The sequence below is a fragment of the Anomaloglossus baeobatrachus genome, chromosome 5, assembly GCF_048569485.1.
Source record: "Anomaloglossus baeobatrachus isolate aAnoBae1 chromosome 5, aAnoBae1.hap1, whole genome shotgun sequence".
In the NCBI taxonomy this organism is placed as follows: Eukaryota; Metazoa; Chordata; class Amphibia; order Anura; family Aromobatidae; genus Anomaloglossus; species Anomaloglossus baeobatrachus.
In genome coordinates, this window is record NC_134357.1 from 504,639,945 (window position 1) to 504,664,519 (window position 24,575).

General features: G+C 45.6%; 1 protein-coding gene across 1 annotated transcript; it reads right to left on the bottom strand.

The window, feature by feature from the left end:
- Window positions 1–770: 770 nt before the first annotated feature.
- Window positions 771–22,775, bottom strand: LOC142312843 (uncharacterized). Its single transcript, XM_075351830.1, has 5 exons — window positions 22,554–22,775; window positions 22,348–22,471; window positions 22,167–22,264; window positions 19,670–19,760; window positions 771–1,880 (listed from the first exon to the last, which is right to left on the bottom strand). The coding sequence occupies exons 1-5, from the start codon at window positions 22,773–22,775 to the stop codon at window positions 994–996; spliced, it is 1,422 nt and encodes a 473-aa protein (XP_075207945.1). The 3' UTR covers window positions 771–993.
- Window positions 22,776–24,575: the final 1,800 nt, after the last annotated feature.

The window sequence follows — 24,575 nt, forward strand, 5'->3', positions numbered from 1 at the left end:
ACTCCAAGCATGTCTGCTATCTCTCTGATGGATTTTTTCTTTTTTTTCAGTCTCAGAATGTTCTGCTTCACCTCAATTGAGAGTTCCTTAGACCACATGTTGTCTGGTCACAGCAACATCTTCCAAATGCAAATCCACACACCTGTAATCAACCCCAGAACTTTTAACTACTTCATTGATTACAGGTTAATGAGGGAGACGCCTTCAGAGTTAATTGCAGCCCTTAGAGTCCCTTGTCCAATTACTTTTGGTCCCTTGAAAAAGAGGAGGCTATGCATTACAGAGCTATGATTCCTAAACCCTTTCTCCGATTTGGATGTGAAAACTCTCATATTGCAGCTGGGAGTGTGCACTTTCAGCCCATATTATATATATAATTGTATTTCTGAACATGTTTTTGTAAACAGCTAAAATAACAAAACTTGTGTCACTGTCCAAATATTTCTGGACCTAACTGTATATATATATATATATATATATATATATATATATATATATATATATATATATATACATAATGTATATATATGTATATATATATATATATATATATATATATATATATATATATATATATATATATATATATATAAATAAAACGTCCAAATCATCAAATCAAACCCTTTTTTCCTCATTAAAAAAATACACATGTGGTATTGCTACATTCATAAAAGTCTGATCTAACAGAGTATAAAATGAATTAACCTTATCATTAAGTTTTATCAGTAGAAAAAAAAAAAGCAAAATGTTTGAATTGCGGTTTTCAGACAACACGACAGTTAAAATAAATGTAATAAAAGGCATTCAAAACACCATGTCTACCCCAAAATGGTATCAGTAAAAACATTGGCTCAGGGAACAAAGAACAAGCCCTCACACAGCTATGGTGATCAGTAAATTAAAAAAGTTATGGGTCTTGGAAGAAAGAGAGAAAAAAAAATGAATAGGCAAATATGAAAAATCGCTATGTTGGTAAGAGGTTAAAGAAATCCTTCATTTGGAGTAAGAAAATGCCTTTTTCCCTGTGTGAATTTTCTGATGTGAAACAAGGTGCGATTTCCGAAGAAAACATTTCTCACATTCTGAACATGAAAATGGTTTCACTCCTGTGTGAATTCTCTGATGTGTAACAAGCTGTGATTTCTGATTAAAACATTTCTCACATTCTGAACATGAATATGGCTTCTCCCCTGTGTGAATTGTCAGATGTGAAACAAGATTTGATTTTGTTGTAAAACATTTCCCACATTCTGAGCATGAAAATAACTTCTCCCCTGTGTGAGTTCTCTGATGGTGAGCAAGATCACATATGTTACTAAAACATTTCCCACATTCTGAACATGAAAATAACTTCTTCAGTGTGTGAATTTTTAGATGAGTATCAAGATTTGATTTTTGAGTAAAACATTTCCCACATTCTAAACATGAAAATGGCTTCTCACCTGTGTGGGTTTTTTGATGCCTTGCAAGATGTGCTTTATCTATAAAACATTTCCCACATTCTAAACATGAATATGGCTTTTCCCCTGTGTGACTTCTCTGATGTCTAACAAGTTCGGATTTATTACTATAGCATTTCCCACATTCTGAACATGAAAATGGTTTCTCCCCTGTGTGAATTCTCTGATGTCTAACAAAGTGTGATTTCTGATTAAAAGATTTTCGACATTCTGTACATGAATATAACTTCTTTCTTGGGTAAGCTTTTTTATGTTTAACCTCACTTCTGCTATTTTTCTTTGACTTAATAGTCTGAAATGAATCAGAAGATTGACTTGTTTCAACAAATCCTGAAGGTAGATTTTTGCTGTGAAGGACTGCCAGTGTGTCTGAGATAATGGCATCCTCTTCATATGCATCTGATGACACTTCTTGACCATCTGCCAAGAATAAAACTGAATTAATTACTTTTTCAATAACAGTTGCTTGAAATAATGATATTACTTATACTATATTATCATATATTTTTTAGCATTTCAATACAAATTGTAGTAAAATTCAAATATTAACTAAGACAGTTTCAGCAAAAATACCTAAGCCTATGTGCACACGTTGCGTTTTTTTCTTGCGTTTTAGTCGCGTTTTAAACTGCACTGTGTCAGTGACAAACTGCATGCTTTTGCTGCCCCAGCAAAGTCTATGAGAAATCAGAACATTGCAGTTTGTCAGCATTTGGTTTGACAAATATTTGTCAAAATCTTAGACCAAATAAAAGCAGCATGTTCATTCTTCATTGCGCTTTAACATTTTTTACCCATTGACATCTCAATCTTAAAACGCACTGTCCAATACGAGGCCAAAACGCAAAAAAAACGCGGTTAAAAGACATGCGTTTTTACCGCTTTTTTTGTCAAACGCAGCGTTTACATTAATCAAAAGTTTGCCACAGGGTGCAGTTTTGTTGTCAAGCCAGAACGCAGTGTTCACACATACCCTAAAGAGAACCTATCACCATGAAACTGCTGTACAGTCTGCAGGCATCATGTTATACAGCAAGACAAGCTGTGCGGATTTATATACAGTATATTTCTTATTAGAAAACATCCAGTATAACCTGTGTCTTAATCATTTAAGTGTCAACACTGTCCTGTGTACCGTGTGTGTGTGTGTGTGTGTGTGTGTGTGTGTGTGTGTGTGTGCGTATATATATATATATATATATATATATATATATATATATATATATATCTATCACACACACACACTCATATACATAAGGAGTTAATACTATATATTCTCAGTGGTGTACCGTATTTTTTAAGCTATAAGATGCATCGGACCATAAGACACATCTAGGTTTTAGAGATGGAAAGTAAGGGAAAAAAGATTGGAAGCAAAAAATGTGGTTATGACGCATTGTTATGGGGGGGGGGATCTGCTGTTAACACTGTTATGGGGATAATATCCCCAAAATATGTTCTTACTTCCCTCATCCTGAGCCCCTTCCAGGTATATATGATGCCTATCCTGGACCCATCCTGTTATATATGTCCCTAATCCTGGTACAAATGATCCCCATCATGGGCCCATCCTGGCATATGTGTCCCCCATCCTGATATATATGATCCCTATTCTGGGCCCATCCTGGTATATATGTTGCCTATCCTTGTACATATGTCCCTCATCATGGGCCCATCTTGGTATATATATCCCCATCCTGGTATACATGTCCCCCATCCTGGTATATATGTCCACCATAATGCCTCTCGTTATGCTGCACACATGAAAAAACAATTCTATCCTTCTTCCATTCGCTCCCACAGTCGCGGCATCCTCTTCTTATTCCAGCAACTAACTTTGGCATGTAAGCAGGGCAGAGCATGACATCAATGCAGTTACACGCGGACATCAGCTACCGGCTACTCCAAAATTAATATACACTGCTCTCCATGCCCGAGATTATGGGAGTGGGGAGCAGTGAATATTACTTTTTTTTAATAGCGGACACACGTGATTACCCCACTACTTCAGTAAGCTGGTGGCTGGGGTGATCAGTGTCTCCACTATTAAAGAAAATTAATATTCACTGCTCCCCATGCCCATAATCCCACTTCAGTGCCGAGAGGTGGACGAGATTATAGGTGTGGGGAGCAATGAATATTAAGTCTCTTTAATAGTGGGCACAAGTGTTCGCCCCAGCTGCCGGCTTTCTGCAGCGGTAACCCTGCGCCTGCCTCTTGTGACCTGCATCACCGCTACCCCCCACCAGCGAACCATGCATATGCAGACTAAAAGACCCCACCTTTCCTCTCAAATTTTTTGGGAAAAAGTGCCTTTTATAATCCACAAAATAAAGTAATTTGAAGCTAGGCTGAATGTAAAAACTACAACTATTGGTTCTAGTTTCTAATGCCAAGGTATGATTGTAACACCTGCAACTTTTAATAATTGTGCCCGACCTATATTTCCCTCATGTATCCTTGTGTCTAAAGGGTGCTTTACATGCTGCGACATCGCTAACAATATATCGTCGGGGTCACGTCGTTAGTGATGCACATCCGCGCCGTTAGCAACATCGCAGCGTGTGACACCAAGTAGCGACGATCAACGACCGCAAAAGCGTCAAAAATCGTTGATCGTTGTCACCTTGCTCCTTTTGATAATATTGTTGCTGCTGCAGGTACAATGTTGTTCGACGTTCCTGCGGCATCACACATCGTTATGTGTGACACCACAGGAAAGACGAACATCTCCTTACCTGCGTCCACCGGCAATGAGGAATGAAGGAGGTGGGCGGCATGTTTAGGCCGCTCATCTCCGCCCCTCCTCTGCTATTGGGCGGCTGCTTAGTGACGCCGCAGTGAAGTCGCTATGACGCTGAACGCACCTCCCCCTTGAAGGAGGGATTGTTCGGCGGTCACAGCGATGTCGCTGAAAAGGTATGTGCGTGTGACGCTGCCGTAGCGATAATGTTCGCTACGGCAGCGATCACCAAATGTCGCACGAACGACGGGGGTGGGTGCTATCGCGCACGACATCGCTAGCTATCGCTAGCGATGTTGCAGCGTGTAAAGCACCCTTAAGACTTGTACAAGGCAAAGTCTTATGTTATTTGTATTCGGGAAATATTCAAAGAAATACGTCTATTAAAGTTAATACTTTTATGATACACATTAATAATTAAAATGCATTATTTTGAGTTAATGTATATATGTGTGCATACCTTTTTTTGTGGAATGTTTGGTTTGAAAAAAATCCATCTGAAAATGTATGTGTGACCGAAACGTATGAGCAGCGGCTATAAAAATAAAAATGTAACAAAATACAATACTGAGGTATGTGGATTGTATGTCTGTCTGAATGAGGCCTCATGCTAGAGAAATTATGCTTTTGTGTGAAATATTAAACTTATTAGATTAACCCCTTCACTCCGGGCAATTTTCCATTTTTTGTTTTCATTTTTTCCTCCCCTTTTTCCAAGAACCATACCTTTTTTATTTTTCCGTCAATCTTGTCATATGAGGGCTTGTTTTTTGCGGGACGAGTTGTACTTTTGAATTACATAATTAATTTTAGCACATAGTGTAGTGGAAAACAGAAAAAAAAAATCCAAGTTCGGTCAAATTGCCAAAAAAAGTGCAATTCCAGAATGGTTTATTTACAATGTTCACTATATGGTAAAACTGACCAGGTATTATGATTCTCAGGTTAGTACAAGTACATACAGTAGATACCAAACATGTATAGTTTTACTTTAAGTGGTGAAAAAAAATTCAAAAATTTGTTTAAAAAAAGAATTGTGCTTTTGTCGCCATTTTCTGAGACCTGTAGCCTTCTCATTTTTCGGGATCTAGGGCTGTATGAGGTCTTATATTTTGCTCCCTTAGCTGATGTTTTCAATTATACCATTTTTGGCTAGATATAATGTTTTGATCGTCTTTTAGTGCAATGTCGCGGCGGCCAAAAAAACATAATTGTGGCATTTGATTTTTTTTCTCGTTGCGCCCTGTACCGATCAGATGAATTGATTTTATATTTTGATAGATCGAACATTTTTGAAAGCGGCAATACCAAATATGTGTATTTTTTATTTGATTTAATTGTTCTATTTGTAATGGGGCAAAAGGAGAGTGATTTGAACATTTGTAGGTTTTTTTTTGGGGGGGGTAGGTTGTTATTCTTTTTCTTGTTTTTACTAGTCTCCTTTGGTTACTTGAAGGTCATAGACTATGATCACTTCTGCAGATCGGATGAATACTTCAGCACTGCTCTGAACAGCAGAAATGCTGATCTCCTGTCAATGCTGCTGCTCAGCCGGTGTTCACAGGAAGTTCATCATGACCGTGACAGGGGTCATCAGATGACCTCCAGCTGTCATGAAAACCCATTGGTGCTCTGTGATCATGTCACGGGGCCACTGATGGGAATGGGGAATGGCACACTCCCAGCCAGCACACGTTAAATTGCACTGTCAGAGATTGACAGCGGGATTTAATTGGTTAACAGTAGTGGGTAGATCTCTGATCTATCCACGTCTGTTAGCTGCACATATTGGCTGATCAGATCAGCCAAAATTGCGAGGAAACATGCATACTCACTGTGTAAGCCTGCATCTAACGGAGGGACACGACCTTGGATGTACAGGTACATCCTAGTTTTTTAAGGGATTAAGCAGGAAATATGTTTTTGACCCTGATTACATAATCATATTTAATCAATACATATTCTTCACAAAATTTTGGTAAAGAAATTTTAATAAGGTAAAATGGTATGACTATGGGGTTTATTAATAGGGATGAGCGAATGTATTCGCCACTATTCGGTATCCGACGGATAATGGGGTATTCGGTATCCGACGGCTAATATGGAATTCGCTCCGATACTTTCATTTTCATTTCTGCCTTCCTGGCGCCTTTTTCCAACCAATAAACACATCTAATGTTGCTTGCCCTCACAGTAACGCCACAGCCATCTTTGTTGTGGTGTTACTGTGATTGGCTTGGCCGCACAGCGTCATAGGGGCTATATAAGCCAGCAGCCATTATGGTCAGTCGGTCTCTCCCTCTCTCTTTCTTACTTACCGATCACGGGCGTGGCGCTGCACAGCTGTCACACTGTGGTGGGTTCTCCAGCTTTTGAAAATGCCGGCCTCACATTATTCAGTCTCGTATTCCCTGCTTCCCCCGCCCACCGGACCCTATGATTGGTTGCAGTCAGACACGCCCCCACGCTGAGCGACAGCTGTCTTACTGTAACCAATCACAGCCGCCGGTGGGCGGGTTTATATCGTGTAGTAAAATAAATAAATAAATAATGTAAAACAACGACGTGCGTTTCCCCCCCAAATGATACCCAGCCGAGGTAAGCGCAAAGCAGCGGGCCGGTATTCTCAGGCTGGGGAGGGCGAGGGCCATGGTTACGGCCCCCCATCTTGCAGCCGAGAATATCAACCTGCTGCTGCCCCGAGAATGTGGCATCCATTAGATGCGACAGTCCACGCGTGTTAGGCTACTTTCACACATCACCTTTTTGGCATCAGGCACAATCCGGTTTGTGCCTGATGCAACGGATCCATCGCAGATTGTGTAAAAACTGATGCGACGGATCCAGCAAAAAACGTGCTGTCATGCCGAGAGAGAGAGATCCCATCATCACCGCACACACCAGTACTATCGCCCCCATCATCACCGCACGCACCGGCAGTATCGCCCCCATCATCACCGCACACACCCCGGCACTACCGCCCCCATCATCACCGCACACACCCCGGCACTACCGCCCCCATCATCACCGCACGCACCCCGGGACTACCGCCCGCATCATCACCACACACACCCCTGTCATCACTGCACACACATCGGCACTACCGCCCCCATCAACACCGCAAACACCGACACTACCACCCCCATCATCCCCGCACACACCCAGGCACTACCGCACCTATCATCACTGCACACACCGGCACTATCGCCCCCATCATCACTGCACACACCCAGGCACTACAGCCCCCATCATTACTGCTCACACCGGCAGTACCACCCCCATCATCCCCGCACACACCCAGGCACTACCGCACCTATCATGAATGCACACCCCGGCACTACTGCCCCCATCATTACTGCACACACCGGCACTACCGCCCCCAACATCCCCGCACACACCCCAGCACTACCGCCTTCATCATCCCCGCACACACCCAGACGCTACTGCCCCCATCATCCCCGCACACACCCAGGCACTACCGCCCCCATCATCACCGCACACCCAGGCACTACCACCCCCATCATCCCCGCACACACCCAGGCACTACCGCCCCTATCACCGCACACACGCAGGCACTATCACCCCCATCATCCCCGCACACACCCAGGCACTACCATCCCCATCATTCCCACACACACGCAGGCACTGCCACCCCTATCATCACCGCACACATCGGCATTACCTGAGTGACGTCCCCGCTGACAGCGCGACTCACTTCAGTTGCTGCATGGAGCTCACAGGAGCGGCGATGTTTTACGGCCCTTGTGTGGATTACGTCGGACCTGGAGGTGTATTTGGGGGTTAATAAAGGGGTGAATGAGGGTATTTTTTTGTCTTTTATTTCAAATAAAGGGTTTTTCGGGTGTGTGTGTCTTATTTACTTTCACTTACAAGGTAATCATTGGGAGTGTCTCATAGACGCCTGCCATGATTAACCTAGGACTTACTGGGAGCTATGTGCTGCCATTAATTCTTTATTACCTCGATTGCCACTGCACCAGGGCAATTCAGGATGAGCTGGGTAGAGTCCCGGGACTGTCGCATCTAATGGATGCGGAAATTCTGGGCAGTTGCTGGCTGATATTTTTAGGCTGGGGGGCTCCCCATAACGTGAGAATACCAGCCATCAGCCGTATGGCTTTACCTTGGCTATATCAAAATTGGGGGGAACCGCACATCGTTTTTTTTTTAATTATTAAAGCACAACTCAGAGTGATGTCAGTGACCCTGCGGGAACTCAGATCCAGGCTCCCGCAGGATCACTGCTCCATCACACATACTGTTGGGGGGGGGAAACACATACATCACAAATAAAAGCTGTAATATCATCTATCTATCCATCCATCTATCTATCCATTAGCTATCTATCTATCCATCTATCTATCCATCCATTATCTATCCATCTATCTATCCATTATCTATCTATCCCTCTATCTATATATCTATCCATCCATCTATCTATCCATCTATTATCTATCTATCCATCTATCCATCCATTATCTATCTATCCATCTATCTATCTAGCTATCCATTATCTATCTATCCATTATCTATCTATCCATCTATCCCTCTATCTATATATCTATCCATCCATCTATCTATCCATCCATTATCTATCCATCCATCTATCCATCCATTATCTATCTATTTATCCATCCATCTATCCATCCATTATCTATCTATCCATCTATCCATCCATTATCTATCTATCCATCCATCCATCCATTATCTATCTATCCATCCATTATCTATCTATCCATCTATCCATCCATTATCTATCTATCCATCTATCCATCCATTATCTATCCATCTATCTATCCATCCATCTATCTGTCTATCTATCTGTCTATCTATCCCTCTATCTATCCCTCTATCTATCCATCTATCTATCCATTTATCCCTCTATCTATCCATCTATCTATCTATCTTTTCCTCTTTCTTTCTATCTATCTATCTATCTATCGGATAGATACATAGAGAGATAGACAGAGGGATAGACAGAGGGATAGACAGAGGGATAGATAGAGGGATAGGTAGATAGATATATAGACAGACAGATAATGGATAGACAGAGGGATAGATAGATAGATAGATAGATTTATGGATAGATAGATTGATAGAGATAGATAGATAGAGGGATAGATAGATAGATAATGGATAGATAGAGGGATAGATAGATAATGGATAGATAGAGGGATAGAGAGATAGATAATGGGTAGATAGAGGAACAGATAGATAGATAATGGATAGACAGATAGATAATGGATAGATAGATAAAAAAGGATAGATGGATAGATCCACAGGCAGACCAATGTCAAACACATATATAATGTCACACCTCCCTGCATATTCTAAGCTAGCACTCTTTAGTGACTTTCATGTGGCACTAAAGGGTGCCTAGCCTTGTATTTTGCCAAAAAAATAAGTAATTAAAAAAAAAGCGCCGTGGGGTCCCCCCCATATTTGATAGCCAGCTAGGGTAAACCAGATGGCTGCAGCCTGTAAACCATAGCTAGCAGCTTTACCTTGGTTGGGGATCCAATTTGGAGGGGCCCCAGGCTCTTTTTTATAATTATTTATAAATAAATAATAAAAAAAAAATGGGGTTCCCCCCAAATTGGTTCACCAGCCAAGGTAAAGCGAACACCAGTGGTCTGGTATTTTCAGGGTGGGAAGGTCCATAGTTATTGGCCCTTCCCAGCCTAAAAATAGCAGTCCGCAGCTGCCCCAGAAGTGGCGCATCCATTAGATGCGCCAATCCTGGCGCTTCACCCCAGCTCATCCCGTGTCCTGATGCGGTGGCAAACGGGGTAATAAATGGGTTGATACCAGATATGTAATGTCACCTGACATCAATCCCAGCAGTTGGTGATGTCATGGCATCTATCAGATACCCGACATCACCAACTGTCAGTAATAAAAGTAGAAAACAAAAATAGACGACAAAAAAAAAAAATATTTGTAAAACACTCCCCAAAACATTCCCTCTTTCTCCAATTTATTGTAAAGAAAAAAAAATCCCCTCTAATCCATTTTGGAAGTCCCACAACGACTCTGGACCTTCTAGAATATGGGGGGCACGCGCAGGGAACGTATCCCCCATTTTCTAGGAGTGCAGACCCTCCAAGTGAGGAGTGTGGGTGCAAAGAATCTGCACCTACCCTTCCCGGGTCACAGCAGCAGAGTGCGTGCAGCCAGCGCAGCTCCACGGCCATTCTCATGGAACACAGAAAGCGGAGCTGAGCTGACAGCTTGACTTAGCTGGACCCGGGAAGTAGTTTTCTGTCACATGTGTCATGGCACATGCGACAGAAATTAGAGGAAGAGGGTGAATGCGGGTGGTGCATTAGTGTGCGTCCTGTCATCTTGGATGAATCGGGAGGGCGCAGAAATGCAGTGAGGCACTTTCTATAGGCTGTGCCCATACTGTTTCTGCCTTTTGCCATGCATTTCAGCCTCTTCCCCAGTCACCACAGGTCACCGACGGGTCCAACATGAAATTATTCTGGTTTCCCATAGACTTAAATTGGGGGCCGAATATTCGCGAATACTCGAATAGCTGCGAGGTATTCGTCGGATATTCGGCGAAGGGAATAATAGGATATTCGATCATCCCTATTTATTAAAAAAAAGGATTGTAATCATAAATCATTCTTTACACTAAAAAGGTATTACATGAAAAGTTGTATAATTTAATTATTTTAGTAATACAAAGGTAAAACAAATCTGAAATCATACAGGATATGGAAATAATAAGGGCATGAGTTACCGAGAACATAATTACTCTTCATCTGTCACCCACACAAATAAAAGCCTTATTCTTTTCTTGTTGCAGACTATGGGAGAGGCGTGGGAGGAGAAATTTTGTATGCAATTGTGAAAAGAGGAGATAAAAGGACAGGAGAGAAGAAGATCTTCTGAAGACTGGAGGCTGTGTACAGGTAAGTACAAGGAGACTAGGTCACAGATGTATGGAGGTGACAGGTTGCAGATGGCTTTGTATGTCATGGTTAGTGTTTTGAATCAGAGTCTTTAGGCAATGGGAAGCCAGTGAAGAGATTGGCAGAGAGGAGAGGGTAGGGAATAGTGGGGGGACAGGTGGATTAGGATACCTTGTAGGGGTGTGAGAGTGTTAGAAAAGAGACCAGAGAGCAGGAGTTTGCAGTAATCGAGGCGAGAGATGAAGAGGGCATACACTAGTGTTTTTGCAATTTCTCGGTCAAGGAATGTGCGGACCTGGGAAATATATTTGAGTTGGTAGGAGGTGGAAAGGGCTTGAATATGTGGCTTGAAGGAGAGAGCAAAGTTGAGGGACAGGGTCTGTGATCGGTTGCCCTCACACTAGCTGTCTGGGTCCTCAAAGTGGACTGTAAAAATAAATAAATAATTGTAAAAAAAAAATGTACGGTCCACCGCATTTTGATACCTAGCGCAGATAAAGCAGAGAGCTGGAGGTTGCAGCCCTCAGCTGTATGCATTAACTTGGCTGTGCATCAAAATACAAGGGACCAGAGGCGGCTTTTTTTTAATTATTTAAATAATTTTAAAAAACGGCATGGGGTCCCCCTCAATTTTCATACCCAGCCAAGATAAAGCAGACAGCTGGGGGCTGGTATTCTCAGGCTGGGGAGGCCCATGGTTATTTTGCCCTCCCCAGCCCATTAATAGCAGCTAGAATTGGCGCATCTGTTAAATGACAGCTGCAATAATATATATATATATATATATATATATATATATAAACTCACATCTGCAACAAAGCCCTGGATTAGTAATGGGATCTATGAGACCCCTCCCCATTACTAATCGGGTAAGTAAAAAATAAATAAATACAAAACACAGAGAAAAATCCTTTAGTTAAAAAAAAAAAAAAACTAAAAAAAAAGCAAAATATTTTTGGTAGGTTTTTCTGCTAAGAGATGCAGATTTATTGCAGAAATGTTTGCAACCAAATACTCAACATCAAATAGTCAAAGTGCGCACATAGCCTAATCAAGTAATTTGGCATTGAGTTCAATGAGTTCACCTGAGTCGAATTCAACTGAGGTGAGTTAACCTGAGGTCACAGCTGGGGTACCGTGGGAACCACCAGCTGTGCTCTTAGGTGAACTCACTGAAGGCACAGCTCTCACAGCTGCAGCTCCATCAGTGTGTCACTCAGCCCACAGTGATTGATCACGTTTTCCAATGTGACCGCACACTGCGATCTCAGGACGTAGCAGAGTCAGGATCATCGTGGGACATCGTGATGTGGATTACGTCAGACCTGTAGTGGTGTTTTGGGGTTAATTAATTGGAGAAAGAAGGCATTTATTTTTTTAAATTAACAGATTTTTCTCTGTTTGTATTTATTTATCTTTACTTAAACGATTACTAATCGGGAGGTCTCATAGACCCCTAGAAATTACTAACCCAAATCACAGCTGTTATTTACCTTATATTACCTTGATTGCCACCGCACAAGAGCAATCGGGATGAGCCAGGTAAGCGCCAGGATTGGCTGCTATATTTAGGTTGGCAAGGGCCCAATAACCAATAATAATTTAAAAATAACTGCGTGCGGTATCTCGTATTTTGATACACAGCCAAGATAAAGCTTCCAGCTGTCTGCTTTATCTGCACTGGGTATCAAAATACAAGGGATCGCATGCCATTTTTTTCCAATTATTTATTTATTTATTTTTACACTACACTTCTGGGACCCAGACATCTAGAGTAAAGGCCGCTTTACACGCTATGACATCGCTAAAGCGATCTCGTTGGGGTCACGGATTTTGTGACGCACATCCGGCCGCGTTAGCGATGTCGTTGCGTGTGACACCTATTAGCGATTTTGATTCGTTGTAAAAATGTTCAAAATCGCTAATCGTTTACATGCACCCCTAAGCTCAATTATCGTTGCTGCTGCAGTAACGATGTTGTTTCTCGTTCCTGCGACAACACACATCGCTATGTGTGACACCGCAGAAACAAGGAACCTCTCCTTACCTGCGTCCCGCGAGCAATGAGGAAGGAAGGAGGTGGGCGGGATGTTCGTCGCGCTCATCTCTGCCCCTCCGCTTTGATTGGGTGGCCGCTTAGTGACGTCGCTGTGACGCTGAACGAACCGCCCCCCTTAGAAAGGAGGCGGTTCGCTGATCACAGCGACGTCGCAGAGCAGGTATGTGCGTGTGACGCTACCGTAGCGATAATGTTCGCTGCGGCAGCGATCACCACATATCGGCCGGACGATGGGGGCGGGTGCTATCACGCTCGACATCGCTGCAAAAACGTTCAAAATCGCTAATCGGTGACATCCCCCCCTAATTTCAATTATCGTAGCTGCTGCAGTAACGATGTAGTTCGTCGTTCCTGTGGCAGCACACATCGCTACGTGTGACACGGCAGGAACGAGGAACCTCACCTTACCTGCGTGCCGCCAGCAATGAGGAAGAAAGGAGGTGGGCGGGATGTTTGTCCCGCTCATCTCCCGCCCCTCCGCTTTGATTGGGCGGCCGCTTAGTGACGTCGCTGTGACGCCAAACAAACCACCCCCTTAGAAAGGAGGCGGTTCGCCGGTCACAGTGACGTCACTCATGGCAGCCCCCATACAGCGGTGGATTCCGCGTCTGACAGCCCACACAGCGTTTTCCCTCACATATGTGCTACTGAGGAAGGTCCACATAGGACCAAAAACGTTTTTGTTACGCACATGAATAAATATTTCTTCAAATCATCTTGGGAGTGCCTTGTATACTTCTCACTGTTTGGCTTTGGAACCTGAAGTGCACCCCAATATCTCCTAAACGCATATATAGGAAGTGCCATTCTCTTCTTGCTACAGTGACGTCACTAGGCAGGTAAGTAGTGTGACGGGTCCGCGTGATGTTGTGCGCCACGAGCAGCGATTTGTCCGTGTCGCACAATCGATGGGGGCGGGAACGCACGCTAGCGATATATGTAACGATATCGCAGCGTGTAAAGCGGCCTTAAGGGCAACTAATCATATACGTCAGCACACAGGTTGGGGGTGCAGTCTGACTGCAACCAATCAGACGCTGTCACAGAGCGTGGGCAGGGGAAGCAGTGAATATTCATAAGATTTAATGAGCGTACCCAGAAGCAGTGCGATAGCCGTGTGGAAACTCAGTAAGTATAATTGTCCTGTTTTAAACTCTGTTTTGCTTCCTTTTACAGCCCCCCTACCCCTTGCTACTGTAACAGTGTGCCGGGGGTGCCTCGGGAGTCGCTGTAATGGCCGCTTCATGTATCAGGCTAACCCCCGGCCCAGCCGTCACTATTGGGACAGGGGAATGTTTTCTGGGGCAGAGTGTGGATGGCAGGAGCACGCTGACAGACTCAGGAAAACTCCGCAGGCAGGCATCAGCTGAACCAAAAGGCATTTTATTACACATAACTTCAAAACAGTCTCGGTACACAAATCTTGCAGTGTCAAATCACAATTCCTGCCGGGGAAACTGTTCCTGTTTTCTCTGTTCCGGGGCCTTGCCCGGTTACTCTCGTTTCCTTCACCTAGGCTCACACACCGGCTACTGCAGACTTGACCCACAAACTTCTGCTTCGCCGGCTAGGCCTCTTCAGGTCCCACCTGTACACTGCTGGTTCCCGATCGGGACACTTTCCTTTTTCTCTCTCTGGCTATCTGCCACAGTCGCTCCCACACTCTGCCCCCGTTGCTCCTTCTCCCCCGTCCCAGCAGAAACGAAACTCTTTTTTTCCGATTTTTTTTCTACAGCAACCTCTCACCCTCCCCCTAGACTCTCCGGCTCCTCCTCTCTCCTGTACTGTTCCTATGGGGACAGCCGTCCCACCCTGACATCTAGGGGGGAAAACCCGTTAATACTGTAAAACACAATTAACATTAACATCTTTAGCTACCCCAGCGTGGGGCATCTTCAGGGGGGGAAACTGCGCCTCCGTGCAAGTGGTCCGTCCACCCCTTACATTCCTCCCCTCTTTTTGCCTTAGCCTCCCGGCAAGGCTCGTATCTGTAAGACAAAACCTAACCAGCAAGGCAATCTCTTTATAAAACTTTAAAACCTTCACATAAAAACACAACCAATGGGCACACAAGTCCGGCGCCCGGAGTCCCTCCAAGGGAGCTTCCGGTCTTTGTAGCATGTTTGCCCGGAGGCCCTCAACAGGCGCTCCCGGTCTTAGCTGGTCTTCTGCCCGGAGGCTCTCCCAGCACTCCCGGTCTTTGTAGGCAGGAAGCAACAGACAATAAGATCTCTGTAACCGTCACGGAGGGAGTCTTTGCACAGTCCGGCATCAGGCTCCTTCCGGGCTCAGTAGCTTGAACGTTACTGCAACTATAAATCTTCACCGTGTTTTTTTGTTTTTTTTTAACAATACCGGTTCTCAACACATATATGTCCATCACCTCCGATCGCTATGGTTCACGCGGGGTGGTAGGCGCGCAGCCATTCAGCCCGCTGGGCCCTCACATATTCGGAGAGGGATTGGCCGGGCAAGCGGCGCAGCCTTCGGAACGGTTTATAATTGGCCTGTGACTCCGATTCCTCTGTCTCCGGTTTTGGCCCCTCGGCCCCCGGCGGGGGTGACGGGGTAGCTGGACGGGACGGCTGGGGACTACCAACAACGACCACCGGGTGCGTCACCATACTCTGGCGAATCGCCAATAACGCCGGTGTTCCCTTTTCCAGCTCGGCTACCGGTCCTGTAACTACTTCTGGCGACACCGCCAGAGTGTTTCTTGGCCGACAAGCTTCAGCCAGCACCGGTCTCTGCTGCGTACGTCTCCGGTATTGACATTCCTCCCACTTGATCTCCTGTTGCCACTGCGCGGCCTCCTAGGCAGTGGGCATCTGGGTCACCCCTACGGCAAATAGGCCCCGGCATCCCACTTCTCTCCGGAACTTCACTTTCTCCCCCGGGTACAGAGTATGGAGACGTTGGGGTAACCCCTCAATGTCCAGATTGACCCAATTATAAAAGAAGTGATCCCCGGTCTCATCGTCTTCTATAAACCCGTATCCCTCGGCCTGATTAAACTTGACCATGGTGCCAATGCTACACTGCCGGTCAAATTTTTCACTAAGGGGTCCGGCCATCATCTCCCTGGCCACGGTCTCGGCCAGAAGCCTTTCTTGCACCGGCTCTATCTCAGGCGGCGGGGACTGTCGTCGGGTTAGGGGCGCCGGCTTTACCGGCTCCCAGAAAAATCCCCACTCATCTTCTTCAAGCTCCGGGACATGTTGCTCTCCCGGGGCCGGAACTTCTGTGGGGGTTGGAGGTCCTACCTTGGCTGGCGTAACCACCTCCGGACTCTGGAGGGGTGTTCAGTGTCTCGCTTCCCGGCTGCAGTTGAGTCTTGTAAGTGGCTCGGACTTCCGTGGATGTTTCACCGGTCACGGCATCCCACGAAGTGACCCACGTAACTTTTGCGGGCCGCTCCGGACCTCCTGGCACAGCCGGTAACTTTATGGTAAGTGCCTCCTCGGCTACGCTCTGCCTCGGGCGTTCTCTTCCCAGGCTGGTTGTCACCAGCGCGCCTGCTGCAGCTCGCTTCTTCGTCTGCGTCTCCATTTTACTTAGTGTCAGCTGCTGATTTGGCGTCTCCTGTACAGGCACCGGGGAAGGTGGAGGCGGGCCTTCTTTTCCCGCTCTTGTATACACTCCACCCCTAGCCTCACTCACCAGGTCGACCCAGCATAGGCGACGCCTCTTTTTTTCTGTAACGCCGCCCACGTCTCTAGTCTTCAGCAGCATCTTGGGGCCAGTACCTCCCCTCTTTGGGCGGCGCACTCTGCACTTCTTTTTCTTCGCCGGCCAGCTCAGGGTTTTTCGTTTGGTGCCAATTTTCCGCGCGCTCACTGTGTTCGTGAAGATGGCGGCCATCTTAGCGCCGTCTTGCGACTGGTCCAACGCCTTAGGCACCACTTGATCTTCACATTCTTGGATCGGGACCCTCCGCAGATAGTCCGGATCCTGCCGACTACGCCACTTGTAACGGTGTGCCGGGGGTGCCTCGGGAGTCGTTGTGATGGCCGCTTCATGTATGAGGCTAACCCCCGGCCCAGCCGTCACTATTGGGACAGGAAAACTCCGCAGGCAGGCATCAGCTGAACCAAAAGGCATTTTATTACACATAACTTGCAAACAGTCTCGGTACACAAATCTTGCAGTGTCAAATCACAATTCCTGCCGGGGAAACTGTTCCTGTTTTCTCTGTTCCGGGGCCTTGCCCGGCTACTCTCGTTTCCTTCACCTAGGCTCACACTCCGGCTACTGCAGACTTGACCCACAAACTTCTGCTTCGCCGGCTAGGCCTCTTCGGGTCCCACCTGTACACTGCTGGTTCCCGATCGGGACACTTTCCTTTTTCTCTCTCTGGCTATCTGCCACAGTCGCTCCCACACTCTGCCCCCGTTGCTCCTTCTCCCCCGTCCCAGCAGAAACTAAACTCTTTTTTTCCGATTTTTTTCTACAGCAACCTCTCACCCTCCCCCTAGACTGTCCGGCTCCTCCTCTCTCCTGTACTGTTCCTATGGGGACAGCCGTCCCGCCCTGACATCTAGGGGGAAAACCCGTTAATACTGTAAAACACAATTAACATTAACATCTTTAGCTACCCCAGCGTGGGGCATCTTCAGGGGGGGAAACTGCACCTCCGTGCAAGGGGTCCGTCCACCCCTTACACTACTACCATTTTATAGCAGTTAAATTCAGGTCCCTCATAGACTTTTATGGTGTTCAAGGTCCGGTCCCAGACTCAAATGTGTCCCGTCCGTACCTGGTAGAAGTCAGTAGTTAATATCTTTGTCTTCTTTGTACTGAGTAGGAGTCCTATGTTAGTATTGCAGTATATAGGAAAAATTACAGTCTCCTCTGAAAGTCAGCCACAGGCTGGCTTTCATAGGAATAATATCAAGACCGACACATGAATCTTCAGCAGACACCTGGTCATCATGGCAAGGCATCAGCAGATTGGGTCGCAGGGGGAGGCATCTATAGACTATTAGAACAGCATGCCCTCAGGATGCGTGCTATGAATACCGCTGTCACATATTGACAGCAGCATTTAACAGGTTAACCGCTCCATTCACGGCTGCTAGATTCAGATGATGGCTGAATAGCATAAAGAGAGAGAGCGCATCAAAGAAAAGGAGCCGTCATTGAATATACCAGTGGTATACTAGGTAAGGGAATCAAACCCATCCAACGTGCAATAAAATAATAACAGTAAACTCACTGATCTCTAAAATCTCCTTTTCCATTGCTGCCCCAGTTTCCTCACAATACTTAATCTTCTACCCAGACAGGCATGTGACCACTGCAGCCAATCATTGCCTGAAGAGGTCACCTCTGTTACAGCCAATTACTGGCTGCAGTAATCCCATGTCTGTAAGACCAAAATGTAGAGATCAGCTCTGTATTTTTTCTGTGTAGAAAACCACAATATTTAAATTTGGCTTGTTGTAAACATGTTATATGTATATAAAAAGCTGAGTGTATGTGTGTGTGTGTGTGTGTATGTATGTCCGCTAAAGGAATCCGCACTGTCGCATTTACAATCACGAAATTTTGCACAGACGCACCATGTGACTCAGGGAACGTCATAGACTATGTTTTGATGGGAAAATTTAACCTCGCGCTTTATAGTTACTCTCCAAAAAACCTGCCTCCATTAAAGTCAATGGAGCTGTGAGCTACAGTCTATTAATAGCAGCTGAGATTGGTTGCTATAGGAACAAAGGATATTCATAGTATAAGAAGCTTCTGTGTGCGGTAATAAGATATCGGTGGGGAGATGGATAGAGAGACACTGAGACAGACAGACATAGGCACAGACAGAGTAAGAGGCAGAAAGGGAAAGGCACAGACAGACAGAGACAGAAAGGGAAAAAGACAGGTACAGACAGACAGGGAAAGAGGCAGACAGACAGATGGGGAAAGAGTCAGACAGGGAAAGAGCCAGACCTGGGAAGAGACAGCTGGGGAAACAGACTGACAGAGATAGAGAGAGAGAGAGACAGACACAGACTGATACAGAGATATGGAATGTTGGTGTGTCACAATGCAGCCAGAGAAAGAGACAGACAGGCAGAGACAGACAGGGAAAGAGACAGACAGGGAAAGAGACAGACAGGGAAAAAGACAGACAGGGAAAGAGAGACAGGGAAAGAGACAGACAGGGAAAGAGACAGACAGGGAAAGAGACAGACAGGGAAAGAGAGACAGGGAAAGAGACAGACAGGGAAAGAGACAGACATATAGAGAGAGAGACAGAGAGACTGGGAGAGAGACAGTTACTATCCCGGGCAACGCCGGGTACTACAGCTAGTATATTTATATATATCTAGATTGAGGAGTGTTTTGGTTTGCACATCAAATGTTTCTGCTAGTTCAAATCAAAATGTTTGTGTGATTATACCCTAGAAAATGTAAAATTGTAGCAGCAAGGTATTCTATAACTTCTCTGCATTTAGTGGTCACTACTCACCTGTGCGGTTATCTGTAGGAATCACCTCTTTACACCGCTCATCACCCCTCACATATGTCTCTGTAGTATTAATATGGGTCAGATCTTCACCCTGAAACAAATAATGTAAAAGTCATAGAGAGATGGAGATGTCACAAGAAGAGTAAAGATCATAAATACGGTACTCATAACGAGTAGTGATGGTTGAGCACTAAAATGCTTGTTACTCGATTCAAGCTAGTCAGACTCTTGGACAACTCAAGGCCAGTAACAAGCATTATGGAAAGTCAATGATTGGCCTGTTCGAATCTCCACCCATATGCAGCCAGATATAAACAGAACATTTCCTAAGAGAGGGCAGGGGTTTTTTGTGGTTGTTTTTTTTTTTTGGCCACACTACGGAACACCCGCGATACTCGGCCAAGCTCCGTGAGTACCCAAGCACGCTTATGCTTGATTGAGTAATGAACAAAGCTGAGCAAGTTCGCCCATCACTAGTAACAGACAGTCGGATGCTCAGGAGGGCGTGACTCGAATACCTGAGTATAATGTAAGTCAATGGGTGACTTGAGCATTTTTCCAGATAATTTCCCTGAAAAGTGCTTGAGTTCCCCATTGACTTCCATTATATTTGGGTACTTGAGTCGCACCCATCTGAGCATCCAACTGCTTGTTACGAGTACAAAGCACCCAAGCATGGTAATGATCGCTCATCACTAATCATAAATTATCATGACAACCACAACTGACATCAGTGGTTGTAACAGAACTGACGGTCTCCTGTATAATTTCTGTATAATCCAACCTGTCGGCTCCTAATTGTAACCAGCAGTCTCCATAACTAGAAAATTATGAGAAGATCTAGACAACATCTAATTTCTATGATCAGCTTTATCCTGTCATCTCCACCAAGTATAAAACATACACTGAATGGCCACCTTATAAGACACCAATCTAGGATTGTGTTCGAATTTTTTTGGCCTCTAGAACCTCAGAGATTTTTCTCGTCATAGATTCTACAAGGCGATTAAATTATTCCGCAGGATTATTCGTTGATGCTGATACAATAAATTCTCGTTGTAGTCTCAGATGTTCTCTATACAACTAAGATCTGGTGACTGTAAAGGTCGAAGAAGCAAGAAAAATCTCACTGTCGTGGTCCTGGAACCAATCAATGACTATAAGATCCTTGGAACAGGGAATCAGAACTGACACTGCACAGTTTTACAAATTTTGCTCTCTATTTTCCCCTTCCTCAACACTGCCTGTCAAAATAACCTTCTGCTGATATACCCCATCCTTCCTATCGAAAGTCGAGTTACATAGGTGTAAAAATTACCCAGATCCATGAAGCTGAGAAATTATACATTATTAATCACTATATTAACTCATAAAACCATTTGTCATGAGAGATGCATCTGTCCCTTTATTATATATATATATACGGTAGAATCTGCCATTATTGGATTTTGACGTGGGCATTCCATAGTATAACTGGACAATGTTGTGCTTAAAGAAAAACAGCCAATGAAATGGAATCCTCTGGCAATAAACAACTTGTCTATGAAAGGAGTCCAAGGAGGATATAATAAAAATCACTGATGAGCAGGCGGGGCACATGCAAATTGTTGCCAAACACTAAAGGCCCCATTACACGCGACGAAATCGCTACGCTAACGAGATGTCGTTGGGGTCACGGAATTCATGACGCACATCCGGCCTCGTTAGCGACGTCATTGCGTGTGACACGTACGAGCGACCGCTAACGATGCAAAATACTCACCAAATCATTGATAGCTGACATGTCGTCCATTTCCCAAATATCGTTGCTGGTGCTGGACGCAGGTTGTTCATCATTCCTGAGGCAGCACACACCGCTACGTGTGACACCCCAGGAATGACGAACAACACCGTACCTGCATGCTCCGGCAACGAGGTGGGCGTGACTTTCATGCGGCTGCTCTCCGCCCCTCCGCTTCTATTGGACGCCTGCCGTGTGATGCAATACACTTAAAAGGCACAGTTACATTTATATAAACACTATAACTCATCAGCCGCCAGATGGCGCCTGCTACTGCGCTGCTCCGACTCTTCTACATTGCCAGCAGCTGCACTAATATACTGTATATTCAACATTAAACATGTTTATGGCAATAGTACTGTACATTAAAGTAAATATTGCTGTATACAACTGGAGGGGGGGCGAATCGACCACCTCCTACACCAACATATTAAAAATCCTACAATGCTGGCAGTTTTTAAAAATGACCCAGGCTACTCTAGTGCTAATGACCAAGCCTCTATTAAACTAATTCAGACGGCTTGACTTTCAAACTCCATGTGGATTCACACTCAAATCATGCACAAAAAACTGAACATTTCATTTTATACAGCAATCTGGGAATGGTCTAATTCCATTCAGTGTATAATACTGGTAGAAATAACAAGACTGAACGCAAGAACTTCACAGCCATCTACACATCATAGGGAGATTTCATGACACCTTCTCTCCATCTACCTGATCATCCTGAGGAACATCGGGATCTTCTTGTTTACAGTCCTGCGGAAGAAGAGGACGGGGACATCTCTCTGGTGTTGTCCTCTCACTGGATAGAACTGGAGGAAGCACATACAGGGACTTAATTCATTTAAAATATACAGATAATTATAGGCCGTGTGTATTTAGTCCTGTCTATTACCTGGTGATGTGAGGGGCTGGGGAACTTCAATCATGTCGTCCTTGTACAGATCTTTGTGTCCTTCTAAATACTCCCACTCCTCCATGGAGAAATAGACAGCAACATCCTGACACCTTATAGGAACCTGACACATACAATGATACCGTCATCCCCCGATCCCTTCATAGCGTTACTGTATAATGTCCCAGCATTCCCAGCAGTGTCACCTCTCCAGTCAGCAGCTCAATCATCTTGTAGGTGAGTTCTAGGATCTTCTGGTCATTGATGTCCTCATGTATCAGGGGGTGAGGTGGAGGCCCCGTGATTGGGCTCAGGGGTCTTCCCCATCCCTCAGACACAGGGTCCTGGCAGCGATCACTAGAGGTCTTCTTCACTACTGTGTAATCCTGGATATGGAGAGACACATTAATAAATCTCACTACAGACATTTCCAGAGTCCTCACCTCTCCAGTTCTGTCCATCTGTTATTCCCATAGATAAGAATGTTGTAATGTGACGTCATCAGAATCTCTCACCTCTCCAGTAAGCCAGAAGAGGATCTCTAGGGTGAGGTGTAATATCCTCTCCGCCATCTTGTCCCTGTCCATCCTTGACGGGTCAATCAGGAAAATTCTCTTCTATAGAAGATCTGAGAGGATCCGATATTGTAGGGACCTGAACGGGGAGAAGATGGCGAAGTAACATCAGAAAGATCCCATGTAAGAAATCTCCAGAGCGGTTACCGGCTTCACATAATCACTACATCCAGTCCCGGCCCCGTCCTGCCCCCGGTATAACAAACATTCCAACTATGGTCACAGAGATTTATCACAGAATATCTCCAATCCAGCCTAGTACCAAAGACACAGTAGAGGCTAAATCGCAGTGGGCTAAGGGACCTCTGCTGGTGTAGCACCCAGAGAAGGGGGTACTCGGTCCCGGGCAGTAACAGGCGGGGATGGACCTCCGCCTCCAGCCTCTCCGCTGTCCAGGGCACGTCTCCACGGCCAGGTCGTCCGTGCTTGCGGGCTGGAGGGGCAGACATTTTGCCGGTCACAGGCTTGCGAACCCTTGTCATCTCCCCGCGCCCCTGTCTCGCAAGTCCCCCCTGGTCATCTCTCACCAGTCTCGCGGGGACTGTGGCACACTGGGCGCTTCCGGGTCCTGTTACTGCCAACTTCCGCACGTGCTCTCAAGGTTCGTAGGCGGGGCTTATGTTCGCGTGCTTTTGCAGTTTTGTGCTCTTTTGGGCACAGTGATGGCGCAGCAGCTTTTTCAACATTAAAAATGGTGACAGTTTTTGCACAAACAGTGCATTAAACACAGTTCTTAAGGCACACGTTACCCGTGTTAACGGGCCTTGTCCGTATCTTGTTCGTAACGCCAGAAAAAGGGGTTGTAGCGCCCAGAGAAGGGGGTACTCGGTCCCGGGCGGTAACAGACGGGGATGTCACTCTGGTGGCCATTGCCCGGTCCTGTGTATTTACAGGGGAGATAAGAGTTGTTGTCATGTGACACCACCTGCGGGTTGCGGTTAAGGAGGAGAACCGCTGCTGGTCAATGTGGGTACTCCCAGGGATGGTGGTAGTAGCAGCTGTGATGGTAGGCCCTCTGCAGGTAGGGCTGTGCCTGGGAGATGTAATGGGGCAATAATGGAGACCACACCAGGTTGTCTTTAACAGTCTCTATTCACTGTGGACCCAAGGATTGCTGGTTCAGGTCCCAGGAGGACCAGTGCCAATGTAGTGACCCAGGTTGCTATGTCCCCGGCACTCTCTGTAGATTGAATCCCCATAGCATGGAGCATTTAGGAACCCCGACTGTCCCTTTTGGGGTACAGTCTCCTTCTCCGTACGGCGGGCAGTGCGGACCCTGCGGGGAGGTAAGTGTCCGAACCCTGATCCTAGTTTACTGCTGATGCCCCCGGATTATTTGGTTCGATGAAGTCCGTGAAGGTATCCTCACTGTGCAGGTATTTATCAAACCATTTGAAACTTGACATTTGACCTAGGACCTTGTGCCCCATTCGTGCTCCGGTCCCAGCGATATCTCTGTACCCGTCCTGGTGACCTCTCTCCTGTGCCCTCGGGGTCACTGTTACACGGACCCAGCTCAGGCACGTTTGCACACCTCTCTTGTGTGCTCCCCAGACTCTGACTGACTGCTGCTGCTGACCCCTCCCACCTGCCTGGCTATACCCAGGGACTCGTTGCCATGGTGACCATCCCCTTACACGGTTAACCCTCTAT